Source organism: Felis catus, chromosome B2 (genome assembly GCF_018350175.1).
Source record: "Felis catus isolate Fca126 chromosome B2, F.catus_Fca126_mat1.0, whole genome shotgun sequence".
Lineage (NCBI taxonomy): Eukaryota > Metazoa > Chordata > Mammalia > Carnivora > Felidae > Felis > Felis catus.
The window spans coordinates 44,035,884-44,057,881 of NC_058372.1; the positions used below are offsets into that span (position 1 = coordinate 44,035,884).

A 21,998-nucleotide genomic window follows, 5' to 3' on the forward strand; every position below is an offset into this window, starting at 1 on the left:
TTTTTTTTGACAGGAACCTTCTCCGGGCTCTTAATCCCCTGACAAGTTTAAGAGCTAGATAGGCCAGAGTAGAAGAGAAGAAACCTTCCACGGTCATGGAAGGAAAAAAAAAGAAAAAAGAAAAATATATAGTGTATATATGCAACATATTGTTGTGTGTGTGTGTGTGTGTGTGTGTGTGTGTGTGTGTTTTCCACCTAGATACATTTCATCAAAAAAGGAATATGAAAGAGCACATACAGTGAATATTTTCAAGGGAAGCTCTAACTTGGCAGGTATTTCATTCTCAACTACTTTTCAATTCTCCATTCTAGATAACATGGAGAGAATACAACTTGTACCCGCTTGAAATCCTCATTAAATGAAATTGCATTGTGTTTTTATAAGTCGTATTTGGAATGAGTTTAGATTTAGAGCTGGGAAAGGATACATTCTCTTTACGTAAACAAATTCTAGGCCACGCGTGGGCTGGAGAGTTTATGACCTCTCTGGAAAGCTGAGCTATTCACCACAAAGTCACGATGGCTATTAAGCTTACAACCTGAACAGATCAAGTGATAATAAATGTTTCAGATATCATTTTCCTTCTTATTGTCAATTCTGAGCTTCATCAGAAAGTACTAAAACAGGCTATTATAAATTATTGATAGTTGTATTTGAACAGAATCAGATGCAAATCGTACTCTCTGAGTTTTACATTTAAATCTACTACTTTAGGAGAGCAGTGTTAACAAGGATGTTGTGTCACTGTTGTCGCTCAATAAATCTGGCACTTAGGGTAGAGGTGGAAACTGTCAGTGTCTCAGTTACTTTCCAACAGTTAAAAGACTCTTTGAACAGATAAGCAAGTTTTTAGTTGACTTTCCTGCTTGACAATGTCATTAGTTGAATACTATACCTTGTCTTCCCCTAACATGACAGGTGGCTGAGAAATCTATCTGTTAACCTTCTCAAGGAGCATCTGCCACTTGCATAAAATCACTTCTTCCAAGTCTGTGAAAGATGTTTGCTACTTTCTTCAGAGGCAAGAAAATAGTCAATATAGCGCCTCTAAGAATATTAGGTTCCTCAAAGTATCTTTAGGGTTAACTTCTAACATTCAGTTTTGCGTTAAGTCATTTATTTTCAAAAATGACCTCAATTCCAGCGCATTTTATTATTGGAGAAAAGAGCAAGTTTTTGTTTTGCTGGAGGGTTAAGATCTGCTATGAATATGCCACCCCACCCACCCTCCCATACACTCCTTTGTGGTGGTCAGAAAATAAAGTGGACAGATATATGAAACAAATGTTATTTAATATTACAGCCATCAAAGACAGTATGAGTAACATTTTGGCTACTCTAAGTTACCATGTATACTCTAGAGGGTTTCATTCTTTGTTGAAAACTAAATCATGCACAGCTCAAAGTGGTCAATGTTACCCAGTGAGTGCAATGGTTTCTGAAGACTCTGAAAGAACTGTAGAGCTCTGTAGAGCCATAAGGTCATGGTTGTGGTCACCACAAGGTCACAGTTGCGATCACCATAAGGTCATGGTTGCAGTCAGACCCTCTACCCAGCACCGTGTTTGCAAGAAGCAGGAGAAATAGGCATGAGCCTTGACCAGCTCTCCTGACAAATACCCACAAGCGTCTCTTCCAAAACAACCCGCAATACTCATTACCCACATATTCACTGTGTCGCTTGTCTCTCTCCTCAAAGCAAGGTACACAGTGTATCATACCAGCTCTGCTCCAGCCTTCTCCTCCTACGATTCCCACCAAACAAAACAAGTAATTTGAAATATCCAGTGGTTCAAAATGACAAAGAGATTGCATTGTATTAAGTGGCCTCGATGTGCTGGTTTCTTACATAACTCACACAACAGCATGACACAGACCATGAGTCAGCCACCTCATACTATTGTGTGAAAAAGAAAACCAAATACACAAAGCATTGAGCATTTCCCTCAGCATGATTATCATGTGTCCAGAAAAGTTAAGAGACTTGCCCAAGGTTACATGGATTGGAAGGATACTGGGACGATTTCAAAAGCAGAGGAGAGAAAGTAGGACTTAGGAGTTGACCTTAAAAAGGCCCTGGCCTTTCTGAAGTGGGGGGTGGGGGGTGGGGGGGAGTGCAAGGGCAAGTCCTAGAGAAACCCTAAGATTCCAAGCATAGGAAGAACTATTATGCTGAGAATAATTTCCTGCTTATATTACTTCCTCACCCCAGAGAACTAACAGGCTGAAAATGTAGCATGAGGAAATCAGCCTAAGCACAGCTTCTAGAAAGGAGAATCTTCTAAAAATCTGAATAAGGGCCTAAGATAGTAATAGCCTCAGTGGGTCTCTGAATGAATGCTTGATTGAAATAGGTTAAATGGGGTCCTGAGTAAAACAGCAGAACTTCAAATAAGATGGCCTCTCTTCATCTACCGTCCCCTCTACTGGAATGCTTTGCCCTCAGATCTAAATGTGGCTCTCTCCCTCACTTCATTTAGATCTCTGAATGACATTGCAACAATGACATTTAATAAACTGTCACCTCCCAGAAATGTTTCTACTGGACATCCATTCAAAAGTCGTGAATGGAATTTCCGGAGAAAGACAAATAGGGCAGAATTCTATTTGCCCGATTTCCTCCCCTTTCTTGGTACTATTGATTTAGCAGCTTTGGAAAAATTTAGGAAACTGGAGCCTGAAGGGCCCCCAAAGCAACCCCCTCCTCCAACAATTTATCCCCTCACAGCTTCATTTTTCTTCATAGCCCTTATCACTACGTGAAATTACAGAATACGCTTATTTGTTTACTGGTTGACTGTCTACCTCCCCTGTTAGACTCTACACTCCATGAGGGCAGGGATGTCTGTCTTGTCCATCTCCCGGTGTCTAAAGCATTGCCTGGCAAGTAGTTAAGTGCACCACACATGTTTTTGAATGAATGAACAAATCTCTACTACCTTTGAAACTTTTGTTTTTCTAATAAGATCTGTCCTATTTCCTGCCTGTTTCCCAATGAGAAGAAAGGAGTTTGTGAGCCCCCCTGTCCCCTGTATGAATACCCACGGAGAAAAGACTGGATCCATGGAATATGAATCAGGAGCCCTCTACCCCAGAGAGGAGGCATCTACCTCTTTCCTGTAGGAAAGGCTTCTATTACATAGGACAGATAGTCCCAGCCTTGGATGTCCCCAAGGGGATGGGAGATATTCTGCTGCAGGCTGCCTCTGTAGCTCTGAGAAGGCCACCCATGGTGGCCAGCAGTGGAGAAGAGTGTTTAGCATTGGCTCAGAACCAGGTGGAAGCAACGCAGGTGTGGTGAACTGGTCAAAAGTATTGGGTGAGTCTCAACATTTCTGACAGCTTAGCGACATTGCTGCTAAAACTGCATGTATCATACCTTCATTTGGGGGATATGGCTCAAAGTGTGTAAGCAGAGGTTACTCTAGGTAATTCTTGACTGGCCAGATCTTCACTTAGCTGTGCCTAAGAGAGACAAGATGCTGACTTTATATGATAATCCATTCAGATCAGCCAAGTTAGAAGTTCTGGGCTTGAGGCCTGGGCATTGTCAATACTTTTTAAAGTTCTCCAGGGGATACCGATGTGCAGTCAAGTTTAAGAACCACTGGACTAACGTGAAATATAAATTTCATTATCCATATTTAGATCCCTTTCATTTTCTCAAGGGTGTGGTTCCCCGTGGAGGAGGAAGATCACTTTTAGAAATATGAGAAGAACACCGGACAAAATCAACCCTACACACACACATGCACAATTTACGATTCATCAGATCATTTTCCTTCTATTGGGAGGGCTTCAAATTTCTTCATCTTTCCGAACATTCTTGTGCCATAAAACAGACCGCTAAGTTCATACCACCACCGACGGGACTTCTGGAGACAGACAAATATGGCAGAACTCCATGTGCTTGATTTCTTCCTCTTTTCGGTACTATTGCTCTAGGACCCTCAATGCAACCAGCTGAGACCCACCATTGAGGATAAAGCTTTCTAAGTTGCGATAAGATACTAGAGAGGGAGAGAGCCAAAGCACAAGAGACTCTTAAAAACCGAGAACAGGGGCGCCTGGGTGGCGCAGTCGGTTAAGCGTCCGACTTCAGCCAGGTCACGATCTCGCGGTCCGTGAGTTCGAGCCCCGCGTCGGGCTCTGGGCTGATGGCTCGGAGCCTGGAGCCTGTTTCCGATTCTGTGTCTCCCTCTCTCTCTGCCCCTCCCCCGTTCATGCTCTGTCTCTCTCTCTGTCCCAAAAATAAATAAACGTTGAAAAAAAAATTAAAAAAAAAAACGAGAACAAACTGAGGGTTGATGGAGGGGGGGACGGAAGGGAGGGTGGGTGATGGGTATTGAGGAGGGCACCTTTTGGGATGAGCACTGGGTGTTGTATGGAAACCAACTTGACAATAAATTTCATATTAAATAAATAAATAAATAAATAAATAAGATACTAGATTTGCATATGCCTCTACTCCTTTCAAATAAACGACTGCATTTGTGAAGAGTGCCTTGCATAACCATGCTTTTGCATGGGTGCTATGTGTAGAAAGTGAGCGTCTGTACAACGCAAAAAGGCCCGAGATTAATCAAGCTGGATGCAGGCAGGTGAGACAAATCCTCCCTAGCTGCCTCCTTTGCTCTGACACTAATTATTAAAGACTCTGAAGAAAGGAACTCCTGACTCTACCCTGTATCAGGGATTGGTGATTAATGAAATTTACCTTGGGAGAAACTTTGGTGCCAGCATTTTACATTTGAACATCTCTTCCTGACAATAAGCAGTGCTCACCTCTCAACAAACCTCTTTAGCCTGCCTTAGTTTGTTCATTTCCCCCCTTTTTCATAAGCACAAATTAGGTCTTTGCTTGATAATGATGTCACCATTTTACATTAAATGATTAAATGTCTGAAAGGAAGAGCTGTGCTTTCTAAATTGCTAGTGTGTGTTGTGTGTGTGTATGTGTGTGCGTGTGTGTGTGTGTGTGTGTGTGTGTGTGTATGTGTTTGGGGATTTGGAAGGGAAAACAGGCTCTGTGTCCCGGATGGTCAGTGTAAACTCAGCTGGAGTTAGGACATTCCAATTAACTGGCCAAAATAACCTATCACCTTCAGAGAATGTCTCAAAAGATGACAGTGACAATTATGGCTACAGCTAACAGTTATTGGACACTAAAGATGTGTCAGGCACTGTGTTAATTATTTCACATGTATTATTTTCTTTAATCCTCCTACCAAGCCAACGAGGTAGAAACTACTCTTATACCCACGTTACAAGTGAGAAAATAAGGCACAGAAAAGATTTGATCCAAAGAAACAAATCCATTGTGATTCAGCGGTGTTTAGCAGTAAAGACATCTAACGTGTCTTTCTGGTGAGAGTCTTGCCAGAAAACCCCATGAATTTCTGATGAACAGCGTCAGCTGCTTTATAATCTGGCCCTGCCACACTCCGCTGTTTCCTCTCCAATCCCTCACAGACATCCTACTGCAGTCAAATGCATTGACTCACTTGACTGCAAAATGGAATGTTTCCTGTCCCCATGCCTCTCCTTTCTGTATCAAAATCCACCCATCTTCGAGTTCAAGTGATCACTTTCTCCACGAAGCCATCCCAACCATTCAGGTACAACCAGCTGCACAAATTTTGCGTCCCCTTCATTCCACAAAACACCCCCTGTCTTTAAGAAATATTGTATGTCTTTATTGCAGACACCTCCATCACATAAGCGTATTTTAAGCTCCTTCCGTGGCCTGGCATATCGCAGATCCCTAATACACATTTCCTCATTATCATTTCTTGGACCCAAAAAAGTTCAGATGATCTTAACGACATTTGCAGAGCAAGCATGTAATCAACAGAGAACGGGTAAGGACCGAGGGAACTATATATAAAGTTTTGCTTTACAGACACGTAATTCTGTTCCAGCAGTTGCTGGAAGACGTGTCTCTCCTCAGTTACCCACACCACGCTTTGAGTTGGCTTTAAACTGGAGGGGCTTTGATGGCTGCTCTCTCTCCGGAAAGGCTATGGCAGGTATGAGCGGCAGGACCGGGACTCTTTGCACGCGTGTTTCCATTCTGGACACCACCATAGGGGGTGCCAAACCACCGCATTCTGATTTTCTGAACCTCAACATGACAGGTGGTAGACACTTCCACAGCACTGGCAGAATCGGTGAACGCGGAGCCACACATTTGAAATAGGCAGGAACACCAAACCGGATTCTTGAGTCTGTTTCAAGAGTGCTCGACACCGCAGTCTTGAATGACAGAGCCAAGTGTGATCATTCTAGGGAACGCAAAAATCCCCACCTGGGAAGCAACGGGGTGTCACCTACACAGTCAACAATAAAGAATTCAGGGACCTCCTTTAAGTAAAGACTAAGGTGAGGGTGGAAAATGATTATGCAATGTAATTCCCCCTTTCTTCCTCCCGTTACACAATGAGTAACTGTCCTTTCTGTGTGTGTGAACTGTTTACACAAGAAGCTTCTGCTCATTCTTCTTTTCAGTACGAGAGGAGAAATCAAAACTCCCATTGTACAAGCACAGAATCTTTTTCATAATATAAAACCAAATGGAAAAAAACCAAAAAAGGCTGAGTATCATCAGGGGACAATTAGCCGTGACAATTAAACAATAGCTGCAGACAATCTGTGAGGACCAACGGCCTGGAACGTTCCGTCTTAAGATGCAAAAGCTGTTTATGCCTGAACTTTCTTTATGGGCAACTGCTGAGGGAAAATGACTTGCTTCCTTTGCCTGACAAAGCAAATGGAGGCGGCTGCCCTCCAACTTTGATTTCCAGGGAGCTAGAGATTGAAACTGCCATCTGTGGAACAGCTTTTGTTCAGTATGAAGACCGCACCGCGGCACGGCCGAGTGACATGCCACGAAGGGGGTTGCTTGTCCCACTATCAGGGTGTCCCGGGTGCACTGTTTATTACGTGTGCTTCTTTTCATTCACTCGTCGATCTAATACCCCTCTCAACATTAAGGACCGGCAAATTCTCCCTATTGACACGGATACGAGACTACGAAAACATGTCTACTGTGAAAGGGCTGACTGGGGATCACCTAATAGAAAAGGCAGAACAGACCACGGTCGAGCTTTGCACATTCAAAATTAATGTGCCGTGCCGGTCCCTCTTCTAACTTATTCTCATTAACACAGGCATGCACTCACCGCTGGCATTTCTAGCGCTGTCTGGGAGCTGAAAACTATGAACCAAAGTCCCGTTTCCTTAAGCTAAAAAGGCTCTGCCGAGCAGCTTCGGTAACAGCAACAACGAAACACAAGATTGCAGGTGCATACCTTAACCTCCTGATTGGTAAAGACCTCGACATCCACCACACAGGCAACCAGAGTGGAAACATCACAGTCCATGCTAGGGGCTGGCATTCCCCCTCCTGAATTTTCAATCAAGAGCCAGGCGACCTCAGAGCTGTGCGTGATGGGAAGAGCCGCCAGGTGGATGCTGCCGTGGCCAGCCCGGGTGTCGCCTCGCCCTGGGGATCGCCGGTGCTCGGCACCTGGAGCCCGCTCCCTCTGCACGCACGCAGCCCGCGTCTGAGGCTGCACAGCAGAGTAATGAACGGCCCGGCTCGCTCATGGCAATGACATCACCACAAAGACTGACACAAGCTGAAGCTATTTTTTTCCCCCGAGCCTTTTATCTCGAGGCAGTGCAGTGGAGCAAATTGAACATGATTATGTGCTAAATCTGAACTCAGACTAAATCAATTCAGGCAGCGTTAGCTAGGAACTGAGTCATAGCTGTTGTTTCAGCCGAGTGCTTATGTTTGCAAAAAGCAAGGGGGAGAATCTGACACCAGAGGCTCTGTTTGGGGAGGGTGGGGAAATAACTCTGCAGATGAGCCTCCTGAGGTTAAGGTGTGACAAGTTTCTGCCTCAGAGATGAGCAGGAAGTTGAGGCATTCTGCAAATGGCTTGGCTTCTGTTAACTGCCCCGTGCCGCTCGGAGCAGGCACACGCGTTCTGGGCATCCTAATGCATCCCGGGCACAGGCTGAATAGAAATCCATTCTTGGAGTAACTAAAGAGCTGGTCGTCAGTCATTTAGGCCGCCTGGTAAGAGAAGATAATTAGAGGTCTGTGAAATTCTATTTGAAGCACATAAGTGCAGACCAGTTACTCTAAAAGCACCCTTCCAAGCACGGGATTTCAGGCTGTCTCCAAGGTCACTCAAACCAAAAGCAATCATGGAAAAGGAGTTACAGCAAACGTCTCATGTGGGGACAGATGGCAGCGTCTAATGGGCAAAGGCACTGATGTGGGTCATTGTCAGAGCCTTGGGGATCTACTTCACCTGAGACTTTGAACATGTCTGGTTGCTTTTTTGTCTCTCTTCCTGATTGTGAATCGTTGAGGGGCAGGGCTGTGGATAATTCACCTTTATACCTTGAGGCTTTAGCAGAGTGGCAAGAGTAAGTGATAATTGCTTAATGAATGAAACTACTGAACAGGAATTGCCTTCTTTGGCAGTAGGAGTGAGCAAAGAGAAAACGTCAGATTAGTTTTTAGTTTAACATTAGTGGGAAAAGTCTCAGCAAAACTCAGTAACATTCTAGCAGGATCTATTCCCGGTAGGAGTACAGTTGCATCATTGATGGCCGCTGGAGCGTCATGATTTGCAACAGATTGGCGCCTTTCTGACACGTGATTGGACAAGAGCGTTCCGATTTTGCATGCAGATGGGAAAGGTGACTTTTCAGACTAAACGTACAAGTTTTGTGGCTGCTCATTGGACTACATTTGAGCCTAGTGTCCCCCTTCAATGAGACAGTTCCCATGCCAAATGAAAGCAGTCCACAAACACATTTAGACTGATGAAATTGTGTGTGTGTGTGTGTGTGTGTGTGTGTGTGTGTGTGTGTGTGGCACTTCCTATGTTGTCCAGGGCACTGTGGGGAATATGAAGTCCTATATGCAGATAATTTAGCTCACACTTACTGAGTGAGGACTGTATGCAAAGCTCTGTACCAGATGCTCTCAGGGATAAAATGATGAAGCAGCAAAATTCCCCATCCTCATGGGGCTTAAAATCCAGTGGAGGAGATAAGACATGGAGACAAACATCTACACAATGAGGCAGTGGCAGTGGCGATGGTGGCTCAGGAGCTACAGACAGCGTTTAGTGGGAGCACTAGCGAAAGAGCAATGGATAATGAGAGCGGCTGTGGCGGGTGAGCATCGGGAAAGAGAACATGGCCTCTGCTCTGATCTTGAAACACGGGTAAGGCTATGGCAGACAGGGAAGGGGGGAGGGGAGCCCCTCAGACAGGGGCAGCAGACTAGAGGTGTTCAGACCAAAATAAAGAATAGGTTATTTGAGGGGCAAGGCAGAGTGAAGCTTAAGTTTGGAGCCCGGGGGGGACAAGGGAGCAAGAGCCAGACGGCTCATAGCCTTGAGGGACCCTGGATGCCGACCCAGTCGACCATGGAATGCAGGAAAAGTTTTTGACAAAGTATATACATAAAGTATATACAAAGATGAACATAATTTTGAATACCATTGACGTTCTGTTCAAGAGGAAAAACAAAGAAATAGCTATTGCTTTCATATGCCATGGCACACGCTAAAATTGACTTTTTAAAAGTTGCATACCAGTGACATGCTGGTGAGTGCTTAACCATCAGCGTTCTGTAAGGAAAAGCCCAATGTGTAGTGTTTGCTGATTTCTGTGGTGTAAATATTCTTATCATGGCTGAAATCAAGCAACCAGTGTGAAGTCACTTGAATGCAAAGTTGGGAGGCAATGCCTATGTCTGTGCACAACGGCCGTTTGAGCAGCTTCCCACACACCGTTTGACAGTCATGAATACATTTGTTGGCAGAGGTTAGGTCCAGGATGTAGGTCCAGAGCCCATCGAGGAACAGCAGGGCGGAAGGAACATTTTAATCACTGGGATCTGTGCATCCTTTCACACTTTCTATTTAGGAAAGGACACACATGTGTTATTTCAAGAAAAAGAATCCTGTGATGATCAGTCTTGGCCAGAGGACATGAGTCTATCCAGGAAGCACAGCCCCACTCAAAATCGTAAAATAGGTTTTTTTTTTTTTTTCCTGATACATCCTCAGTTTCTCCATTCTGATTGGCTCCTGCCCTGGAGATTCCTTCCTTTGCTCTAGAAACCACTAAATTTATGTTCTCCTCTTTTCAAGGACATAGCCGTCAATTCATTTATATGAGCATGAAATGACTGATAATACATAGTCTTACCCGTCAGAAAGGAATCTGTATTTAAAAAAATTTTTTTAACGTTTATTTTATTTTTGAGACAGAGAGAGACAGAGCATGAATGGGGGAGGGGCAGAGAGAGAGGGAGACACGGAATCGGAAGCAGGCTCCAGGCTCTGAGCCATCAGCCCAGAGCCCGATGCGGGGCTCGAACTCACGGACCGTGAGATCGTGACCTGAGCTGAAGTCGGACGCCCAACCGACTGAGCCACCCAGGCACCCCGGAATCTGTATTTTAATAAGTGATCAAATATTAAGCTGAGTAAATAGTGTTTTTAGTGTGGAATTATATACATTAAGAGCATATGGTGATTCTATTTTTTTTTAATTTTTAAATACTTTTTTTTTTTTGGAGAGAGAGACAGAGCACGAGCAGGGGAGGGGCAGAGAGAGAGAGGGAGACACAGAATCCGAAGCAGGCTCCAGGCCCTGAGCCGTCAGCACAGAGCCCGACGCGGGGCTTGAACCCACAAACAGCAAGATCATGACGTGCGCCTGACCCGAAGTCAGACGTTTAACTGACTGAGCCACCCAGGAGCCCCAGAGAGAGCAGATGGTGATTCTAAAATAACATAATTGGGTTTTTTAAATAGGTTGGTTCAACAAATTGGATATACAATACAATTCAATTGCCTACACAAAAACACTCATTTTCCTACAGATCAGAGCCCACAGGGGGCTGCCCTGGTAAATAGTGTCCTGTTTCTCTCGAGAGAATGTACTTTTCATAGCTGGGAGATGAGTTAGCAGGCTTGGAAGTGTCTGGGGTATGTATATAAGCACCTGGCTGAGGACTCGAAGGCCTGACATATCTTGGCTCCTACTTCCTCTCTTGTCTCATCTCATGCCGTATTGCCCTGTGCTGTCCAGGTCCCAGACCCACCCATCTTCTTGGCATTCCAAAGAAGTACTGAGCTCTTTCGCATCTCAGGGACTTTGTACGTATTGCCCTTGTCTGAACATATGCAGACCTTTTCACGGCTGCGTCCTTCCTATCATCCATGTCTCAGCTCAGGCATCATCTCCTCGGAGAAACCCTTCCTGATCGCCTGAAACACAATGTGTACGCACGCGTGCACACGCACATGCGTGCACACACGGAATCAATCACTATCCCAGCGTCTTTGTTTTAGTTTTATTCATAGCACCTTTCACTCTCTGAAATCACTGTTCACTTAGTTCTTACTTAATTCTTGTTTCCCCAGCTAGAATTTATTCTCCACACAAGCAGAGATTTTTTTTTGCCTATTCTGTTCCCTGCTTATTCTCAGTGGCTAGAAGCCTGACACTTAGGAGGTACTCTGAAATATCTGATACGTGAATGGATAAGTAAATGAATGAATGGATTTTATTTTATTTTTTAACATTTATTTATTATTGAGAGACAGACGCAGAACATGAGCAGGGGAGGGGCAGAAAGAGGGGGAGAGCAGGCTCTAGGCTCTGAGCTGTCAGCACAGAGCCCAACGCTAGGCTCAAACTCACAAACTGCGAGATCATGATCCGAGTGGGAGTCGGACGCTTAACCGATTGAGCCACCCAGGAGCGCCGCTGAATGAATAAATTTTAAAAGGCAAGTAGAGGGGCGCCTGGGTGGCGCAGTCGGTTAAGCGTCCGACTTCAGCCAGGTCACGATCTCGCGCTCCGTGAGTTCGAGCCCCGCGTCGGGCTCTGGGCTGATGGCTCGGAGCCTGGAGCCTGTTTCCGATTCTGTGTCTCCCTCTCTCTCTGCCCCTCCCCCGTTCATGCTCTGTCTCTCTCTGTCCCAAAAATAAATAAAAAACGTTGAAAAAAAAAATTTAAAAGGCAAGTAGAGGGACTCAACCCAAAAGAGGTGCCTCGTGATCTGGGAGTTTTAGGAAGGTCCTTTCAGGAAGGTATAAGGTATATGGGCAGAGGAGTTCAGTGATCACCCCATTCTTGATAGCTGAACCCTGGCACAGCTCTCCTCAGGAGCACCCTTTCCAGCTGAAGTGGCCATAAAATCATAGGATTCATCCCAAGCCACTGCTCTTCCGATGACTGACCACATCACGAAAATGGATGCAAATGATGCAGATCCCTTAGGCAAAGATCACTTCCCTGCCCCTCTGGCCAGGCAATTCTTGCAGTCGTCTCCAAGTGGGCAGGAAGAGATGTGCACCTTTTAGTCCCAGAGGCAGCAGCCGGATCTGTCTTGCTAATGGGCATAGATCTTCCCATTACAGCCGTGGGGTGTCGAAGGCTTTGCTCCTTCCATGTGTCTTCCAGGATCATTTGTTTCTAATGTTCATTATAGAAAATTTCAAACATATTCAGACATAGACTATAATAATAAGCCTTCACATACCCACCAGCGAGGTGCAAGAATAGCTTTGGGGATCAATCTTGCGTCCTCTCTGCCAGCGGGTCTCAGAGTGTGGTTCAAACTAGCAGCATCAGCATCATCCAGAAACTTGTTGGAAACTTACATTCTTGAATCCCACCTAAGACTGAAGCAGAATCTCTGCACGTGTGGCTGGTATCTGTAGTCTAATAAGGCCTCCAGGGGATTCCAATGCAAGACCAAATCTAAAGATCACTTCTGCATGTCCCCACTCACACTCACTCCTGGTTATTTTGAAGCAGATGCCTGACATCGTACCATCTCATCTGTAAATATATCTATATATACCTCCAAAAGGTAAGGGCTCATTTTTGGAAATTACAATACCTATCATCACACAACCCAAGAAGAAACAGTAATTCAGTATCATCATCAAATATCCTGCCAGTGTGCACACTGCTCCAAACTACCAATCTTCTCTTCCCTCTCATCCTCTCCTGGCCCCCTTCCTTCCTTCTTTCCTTCTTTTGTTGCTTGTTTATCTAAATTGGGATCCAAACTGTGGTGTCTCTCATGTCTGTTTTAATCTATAGAATTCTCCTCTATCCCTTCTTTTCTCCTTCCTTGAAGCTTGTTGTTGACGATGAAACCATGTTATGAAATGAACCACGTTATGAAACCTTTAGAGTTTCCCCAGTCTGGAGTTTCACGATGAGCTCCACACGGTGTCATTTAACTGGTTTCTCTGTTACCTGCAGATCCCGTTAATTAGGTCCAGAAGCTTGATAGATTTGGGTTTGGCAAGACTCCTTCCTAGATGGTGATGTGTTCTTCCATCAGGGGGTATGTAATGCAAGGCTGTCTCTCTTTTGCTGTATAAGCGACCTTTCATGCAAATGCCTCGACTCATTCTTTTGTTGGGATTTGTGAAATAATGGTATTCCTTCATGCATTCATGGACTACTTCCACGGAGAGGAACTGCTTCTCATCTACCATGTAGTTACTCTGAGCTACATTTTTGTAAGACAGGAAAAATACACACGTTACTCTTTTCCTTTATGAGCTAGTCCGTGTGTGCATATGTGTGTGTGTGTGTTTAAATAATTTGCTTCCTTATTATCCCTCAAAGAAGATCATTGAGGGTTCTTTTTAAAGTATCATTAAGAACTTATGAATTAAACATTTAATGAGTTTAAATCCATTGTAGTTTTATTTCATTGATGCTTCAATTGCCCATCTTTGACTGGTGAAAGTCTAATCAGGTTGGCTCCTGTGTCCTTTTGACGCAATCCTAGTGCCTTTGAGGGCTACCTCTCCTTACAGCGCGACAAGATATTCCAGGCTTATCTTGTCCTTTTTCTCTTCCAGATAAAGAATCAACCATTTCTCCAAGGAGCCCTAGTTCCATTTAGCAATTATTTTAACATATTTCCAGATCATAATCTATATACTTATAGACAGGTCACTTTGCACTGGGTTGGTTATTGTTTATAAGCATTTCAGTGGGCAGACCTAGGAATTATATCAATATATTTAGAAGAGAGCATATGAGTTCAGATTGATGATTCCAATTCAAATCCAAAAATACAGTGTTTTTGCTGAAACTCATCAGTCTTATATCCGTATCCTATTTCTTCTACATCAAATATCTTGGTAGTTACTAAAACCATAATTATTCATTTGCTTTATCCAATAATATAGGTACTATATTCCAGTCTTGGAATCACATTATTAATATCACAAGGACGAATTTAAGATTTTTCCCCAATTCTTTTGTCCTTTGGGTATATCCCATAAAGGAGATACAACATACTGTGCCTTGCAGTCATTTGAAATAGTTACTCGACCCCATCATCTGGATACCAAGTTAGGTTTCATTGGTTTCAAAAATTTATACTTTTAGAAGCATTTACTTTTTAAGGTTCATTTGCTTCCAAAATGTTTCTGAATTTACTTTCTTTTTTTAAAAGTAACACTGAATTCATAAGGATTATTGGTCCCATTAAACTTAATTGTGTTTTATAATTACAAAAATTTTGCATGGTTCAAAAATCAAAACTACAACTCTACAAAGAAATCTGGCGTCTATCCCTGTCTCCTCCATCCCATTTCCTCCCTCCCTCCCATACGGGTTACTGCCATTTCATCTTTACTGTTTATCCACTCTTCCATCAAAAAAAATTAGCAAATTTATATGTATATTATTTTCTCTCTCTTAGACAAATGGGAGCATACTTCGCACACTTTACTGTCTTGCTTTTATCACTAAAAAATGTGACCCTAGAGATCATTCCATAATAATACATAGAAATGTTCCTATTTCTTTTAATAGTATTCCACTATGTGGATATGTGAAGTTTGTACAACTAGGTCCCTACTGATAGGCATTAGGATTGTTTCCAGTCTTTTGGTATTAAACGGTGCAGCCACGGATAGACTTTGCTCATATATATGTGATTTTGCTAGATCCAGTCAAATTCTCCTCCACGGGGGTTGTGACATTTTGCTTCCTTACCAGCAATTTATGAGAAAGCGTTTCCCCACAGAACGTGTTGTGGACTGTACTGGACATCTGCCCATCTGGTGAGCCAGATGCAGTCAGTCTAGAGGAGCTTTGATTTGCACTGCCATTATGGGCACATTTAAGGATCTTTCTATACATGCATTAGTATAGCCTTGTTCTTGTCAGTAGTCCCTACCTTTTCTCCAGGTAATTTAGGTTCTGTTTCTCACCTGAGCAAGCAAAATGTCCTAAACACACACCAACAGGCCTCCATGAGTTTTGTTCACAACACTCTTACGAACAAGGTGGAGCATTTGTTCCAGCGGTTAAGAGCCATTTGAAGCTCTTTTTTCTTCCCAGGACACCGCACGTAGGCCCGGTTGTCACAAGTCAAACATGTTCCCACCCCAGGTCTCCTTCAGGTGGCATCCCTTGCCTTGAATGCCATTTCTCCCCCTCTTAGCAGGGCTCACTCCTCCACGTAGGCAGGTCTCTGCTCACGTCAGAGAAGCCTGCCCTCATCAGTCTCGCACTAAGTCGCACACTCTCACTACCTCCTTCCTCTGTTATATTTCTCTTCAAAGCACTTACCACTCATGGTTGGTATTCACTTATTTGTGTGGTTTCGTTTTACCTCTCTCATGAGAATGTAAGCCCAGTGAGGGCAGGGCTCCCCTGCCTTGTTCACTGCGGTTTCCCTAAGCGCCTACAACAGGGCCTGTTGCACTATGAGAGCTCAATGAATATGTGTTGGGTGAATGAATAACTGAATAAGGGAAATCCTTGTGCTCTGAGAGCCAGCTGAGGCCAGGTGCTGCCGGGAACATGGACAAGACATAAGTATATGAAATGGGTCCCTGTGAGGGAGCAATGAGCCTGAGAAGGGAGGGTGAGGCCAGTGAAGATGCCTCAGGTCATTGGGCGGTGGGGATGGTGGGATGGAGGCAGGGGAGGTCCATAAGAAGTGAGAGGAACACGAAAGGGGAGAAGGAGGGACACAAAATCAAAGGTCCCCATTCTGGGGGCGCCTGGGTAGCTCAGTCGGTTAAGCGTCTGACTTCAGCTCAGGTCATGATCTCACAGTTCATGAGTTCCAGCCCCACGTCGGGCTCTGTGCTGACAGCTCAGAGCTTGGAGCCTGCTTCAGATTCTGTCTTTCCCCCTCTCTCTCTGCCCCTCCCCTGCTCATGCTCTTTCTCTCTCCATCTCTCAAAAAACAAATAAACATTAAAAAAAAATTTGCACCTGGGTGGCTCTGTCCGTTAAGCATCCGACTTTGGCTCAGGTCATGATCTCATGGCTCATGGGTTCAAGCCCTACGTCGGGCTGTGTGCTGACAGCTCAGAGCCTGGAGCCTATTTCAGACTCTCTGTCTCCCTCTCTCTCTCTTCTCCCCCCCCCCCCACTCTCCCTCTCTGTCTGTCAAAAATGGGTAAACATTTTTAAAAAGTCCCCATTATGCAGCAGCCCCATGTTATGTGGCAATACCCTCGGTCAGACTCAAGGACAGCCATTCCACTACTCCCCAGTTGGCACCTACTGAGGTCCTACAAATCTCTGACAGCTAATCCCCAAGCGGCACGCTGAGGGAGCCATCACCATTTCTTCTCTGCCTTGCCCTCTTCCCCAGTTCCCAGGGTCTTATACCTGCCTTGATCCATCCTTTAGTAAGAAGACATATTTCCCCTTTGCAACCTTCACATAGGAATCAGATGGTACATTTTATACTAGGCAGTGCTACGGCCTAAGAAGCTGACATACTTGAAAAATGACAGGGATGAAACTAAATAGAATGTTAGCTTAAGCACCCCTGTGTTTGGCCATTCAATTCTCTGAGAACTGCTCCTCCTCCTTCCATCTTGGATTCATCTGAGGGGGCCCTGATCAGACAAAGTCAGTCAGAGTTCTCATGAAGATTTTCCGAACCAAAACTGGGCCAGGAGAATATCTATGATATTCCAGTATTATTTTAACCAATGCCTCCCTCTTTCCTCAAGCAAATTCAGATACTATTTCCATTACTAACAACCAAAAAAGTCCTAGCTAACTCACATACACACATGCATGCATGCATGCACATGCACACACACACACACACACACACACACACACACACAGCCCTAGGTTAAATAACAGGGGACAAGGGGACAATAAAGCAGAAGTCATTTGTCAGGTTTTCCAATTGTCTCATTAAAACTACCCCCCAGTTATATTAGAGGTGAGGGAGTTGGCATCATCCTAAACCCCTCCTAAGGTAACACATATCAGGGGTTCCAGGATGGATCTCTGCAAAGAAAACCTCCTCGCAGAACCATCTTTCCACCTCTGATGGCTTTGCCCTGCTCATCCCTCTTTTAGGTTTTCAGCTATCTAACTAGTTTTTTGGCCACCTACTTTGAATACTTTCATATTGGTCTGATATTTACCTCTACCTGGAATGTCATATTTACTATTTTATTGTGTCTCAGTTGAATCCTGGAATTTTTCATCCTGTCGTACATCATTAAAAAAATTTTTTTAAACATTTATTTATTTTTGAGAGACAGAGAGAGAAAAAGCATGAGCAGGAGGGGGAGAGAGAGAGGGAGGGAGACACAGAATCTGAAGCAAGCTCTAGGCTCTGAGCTGTTTGTTAGCACAGAGCCCGATGCGGGGTTTGAACTCACGAACTGCGAGACCATGACCTGAGCCGAAGTCGGACGCTTAACTGACTGAGCCACCCAGGTGTTCCTGTCATACATATTTTAATTAGGGCTAACCTTTGAAGTCACTGCAAAAATTTATTAGCATTGTATTATATAAACTTCACAATGGGTCCCATTTAGAGAACGAGGAATTAATCTGCCTCAGATCAAATAGCTAGAAGGTGGTGGATGCAAACCACTTGTCTCCAAAGTGTGAACTCTGAATGTCTCTACTACATCAACTTTAACATGCTGGAGCAGAAAACATGAACACATCTTTGCTTTTGAGAGAATTCTAGTTGTGATGCGAAGGCTGGATTGGAAGGTATCAAAGTCTTATCTTCAAGAAGATGGTGTCAGGGATAACAGTGGGTTTCTTATAGAGATGAAAGATTCCATCTACCCGCAAAATCAAGACTGCCTTCGTGAAAGAGGAGGGCATTTGACATGGATACTGCATACAATTACGATGGATCCAGGTCTTACGAGCAAGGGTAGTTGTTCAAAAACCAGTGTACGGGCCATTTAGTTGTGTCAGAAAGTGTGAAGAGGGCCGTGGTGAGTTATACGATCTGAAGGGAGGTTGTGGCCAAGTAGATGAGGGCTTTGAGTGACAGGGCGAAGAGTGAGTATTTTACTCCGTAAGGTATCTTTCAAAAGATCATTAAAGATCTGTGCACGAGGTTGAATTGGAGTGAACAAGGACTACAAATTTTCATAATTCCAGACTCTTTCCAGAAGGCGCTGAGGGGTTGGGTTATGGAGATGCAACAGTAAATGTAAGCCAAGGGGTGGATACGAGAAACACCATGGAGAAAGTACGTGTAGGATTTCACAGTTAATTGGCTGCCCAGGTAATGGTCTGAGAATGGGAAGTGACATGAGGAGCGATGCTGGTTGGAAGTAACAGAAAAAGGAGAAGGGGAGGCAGGAAGAGGAGGAGATTCTAAAGTTCCAAGCCTGGGTAGAGAGTGGTAACTTTGTCAGAAATAACTTAGTTATGTAGGTGACAAGAGTAAAATGTGAGCAGTTTTATCCATCCACGACAGTTAGATACAAGTTCCAGGTTTTTCATTTCAATCCTTAACCAGTGTCACTAAGGGTAAGGGTAAAACCTGAGATTGTGACTCACGGTGGTAATAGGTACTAGTCTTTAGGTATTAATCAGGGATGGACATTACTGAAAAACTGTTATGAGTCAAAAGCTAGAAACATGCCCTTTCACCCCTTTCACCCCTTTCCCCCCACCCCATTCTCCTTCTCATGTTAAGACCTGACATGGGAAAAATAACATGCAAATCTATGAACAGGGTCATTCTACACAACTATTCCTATTCTCTTTTAAAAAGGCTAAGGCTTCAGTTTGATGTGTCAAAGATGAAGGTATTTGATAAGTTCTTACTCTTTATTTGAAATTAACAACTTATGAAGCACAAAAATACTTCTGGAAAAGAAAATGGACCATTTTTAGACATGAACTTCTAATCTGCTTAATCAAGTCTGCTACTCTTCCTGTGTTCCCGGTCTCAATTGTGACAACATCTTCCACGCAGTCACCTTCCATCATAACCCCACCCACCTCTGATCCCTTTCAATGGCAGACACCAGGGGTGCTGATTGATCCAGAGGCTCAAAGAGGTTGTCAAGGGGCCCTATCTGACTCTGTCTTCTGAAGGTCAATGTCATTCGAAAGGTGATTTCCAGGATGGCTGCCAGTAGCAACCACTGCCACTATTTCATTCTACAATTGGCCCACATAGGTCACATGTTCACCTCTGAACATGACTGTGGCTGGGGTAAGGACTGTGGGCTGGGCTGTTGGTTGGCTTAAGCCAATTTGAACCTGCTCCTCCAGTAAGAAGTGCATGGTGGTTTTCCCTGAAGGTGGTTTTGGGTGCGAACAGATGGATGTGCAAGCAAGTATCCAAGTTAGGAGGGGGGTGGACGCTGGATGGATATCCATCAATGTTTCCCACTGTTTTGATTCCATACCTGTCAGAATATCGGCTCTTGGCGGCAAATGATAGAAAGGGCTCTTGGCTAACTGGCAGAAAAGCATCATGTAAGGAGGTTATCAGGTAGCCTTTGCAGAATTAGCAATTTTGAGAAACAGCTGTACAAACTAGGTTGGAATGAAGAGGGTCTAAACTGCAGAAGATAACCTCTAAGGTGATGCTGTAGGAACAAAGGAAATAGGACACTACCACTGGAACCCACAACCATCAGATGCGCCACTCCTTTTCTGCTGCCATGAGTGATATATAACTGTTCCTAAGACTTTGTGTAATACTCTCTGGAGTCAAAGTTCTGAGTGTGGTGTTCAGTTGGTCAAGCCTGAGTCATTTACCCCAAGCCCAACTGCCAGGATATCTAGTTAGGGAAGTTTTGGTTCCCATGGCCTCTCAACAACAGGTGGTAGCCCCACCAAGGGTCATAGAGGGGAGGCTTCCTCAACATAGAACAAGAGTGGGATGCTGGACAGCTCAAAAATAACAAGGGTCCACTATCAGCCTCCTGTCCGCTATTCCTCCCTGCCCACTCATCTTTTTTATTTACTACCACCAGATTCATCTTTGTGGAACTAGTTCTGATAACATCACTCCCCTGGCTCACATATCTTCATTGCTTTCCTACTGCTGGTAGAATTAAAAAAAAAATTTTTTTTAATATGGTGACACCAACCTACTCCTCCAACTGTTGTTTTTCTAAATGCTCTTCTGCACAGATCCTATTTTCCAAACAAAAGGAACTTCTTGATGTCTGCCATATTATTAAAAGTATTCTATTTTGCGTAGGTTGTTTCCTGTCATTGGAATTCATTCGTTCATCCACCCATTCCATCCAATGATTATTTACTGAACATACTATGCACGCAGCACACAGCAAACAAAACACTGGCCATCGAAAGATGGTAAGTCACTATCTCCTTCTAAGGGAGATCATGGTAAAGGCAGTAAAGAATTACAATATTATAGGACAGGCTAAGACAGAATGGAATATTATGTACCATAAATTATATTTTCTACAAATGACGTTGGTACAAAGCATAGTAGAGAGGAGGGCATTTAGAGAAGGTTTCCCTAATAAAGGAATATTTTGCTCAACTGTGAAAATTAAGTAATTTGGTATTCTTCTAGATGGGCAAGCAAGTAGGGAGATGACTATTAAGATGACTGTTAAGTCATCTTAATGGAATGATGTAGTGAAGTATGAGAAATGATGAGTAGACTCTTATTGCAGAAATTCCCAGGTGGAGTCAGAGATTAGCGGTAGAGAGCTACGGAAAATGCACCCAGACTGTTAGGCAAGGGTCTGACCATGAAGAGTTCTGTGAGTTATAGACAGGGCTTTCAATTTTGTTCCACAGAGAGAACCAATGAAGGCTATAACAGTAGCCTCTTGACTCTCCCTGCCTCTAATTTCACTGCTATTGCATTTATCTTGCCAACAATGTGAGGCCAGACAGACCTTTACACTAAGGAACTGTACCCATATTACTCTCCATGAGAGTGGAATGCAAAGTTGGAACCAGGGCTGCATATATGCAAAAGAATGTAGTAAGGAAATGTTAAAAATCTAACAGGGAAACAGGCCACTAAGACCTTGTGTTGGAAATTTCTCATGCTACCTTGGTAGAAGGTCAGCCTTCACCACTAAAATAATGCATATTACCTCCAAATACATAATGCGCAAATCCATTATAGCTCTTACCCCACTGTACGGTTTAAATGTTTTATTGTACACTCAGCATGTTGCTAAACATAAAGCATACAGCAAGTAATCAAGATAATGTCTGATAAATGGGCAAAAGAATGCATGAGTGAAAGACAAAACAGACTAATGCGTCCTCACTTCCTTTCATGGGTGGATTAGTTCTGAGTTGTTCTACCATAGGAAGAGCTCCATTTGCTTTAGACTTTGGTGCTCAGCATGAAGCCCCTGTGCCACCACCCTATTCTTGAACTCCCCAAGCTTGGAGAGTCCTGCGGGTTTACACCGGAAGAACTAAGAAGCGTAGCCAGGAGGCCTCAGATGCATTTGTGTGTATAAAGAGAAGTGGCTGAAAGTCCACCAAAGGTTTGTGCTCTTTCCATTGTACTGAATGGAGTTTCCCAAACAGGGCTACAGCTCCCAGTCTAAGGGTGATCCTGTGACCGTTCTGTCCAATGGAGGAGAAAAAGAATTAAATATGCCACTTTCAGACTTGGCCCATAAGAATGTCTTGCAGGACCCTCATTCCTC

General features: G+C 43.9%; 1 protein-coding gene across 5 annotated transcripts in view; it reads right to left on the minus strand.

The window, feature by feature from the left end:
* The window catches only part of RCAN2 (regulator of calcineurin 2), a 274,052-nt gene that overhangs the window by 92,907 nt on the left and 159,147 nt on the right, over positions 1 to 21,998 (minus strand). The window contains exon 1 of one of the 5 annotated variants that reach the window (XM_011282368.4): positions 7,314 to 7,600. The exons of the other annotated variants lie outside the window; for them this stretch is intronic. Coding sequence (XP_011280670.1) covers positions 7,314 to 7,400 — 87 coding nt within the window. The 5' untranslated portion in view covers positions 7,401 to 7,600. Of the gene's footprint in view, positions 1 to 7,313; positions 7,601 to 21,998 lie in introns of those variants that run through there. 5 annotated transcript variants of the gene reach the window in all.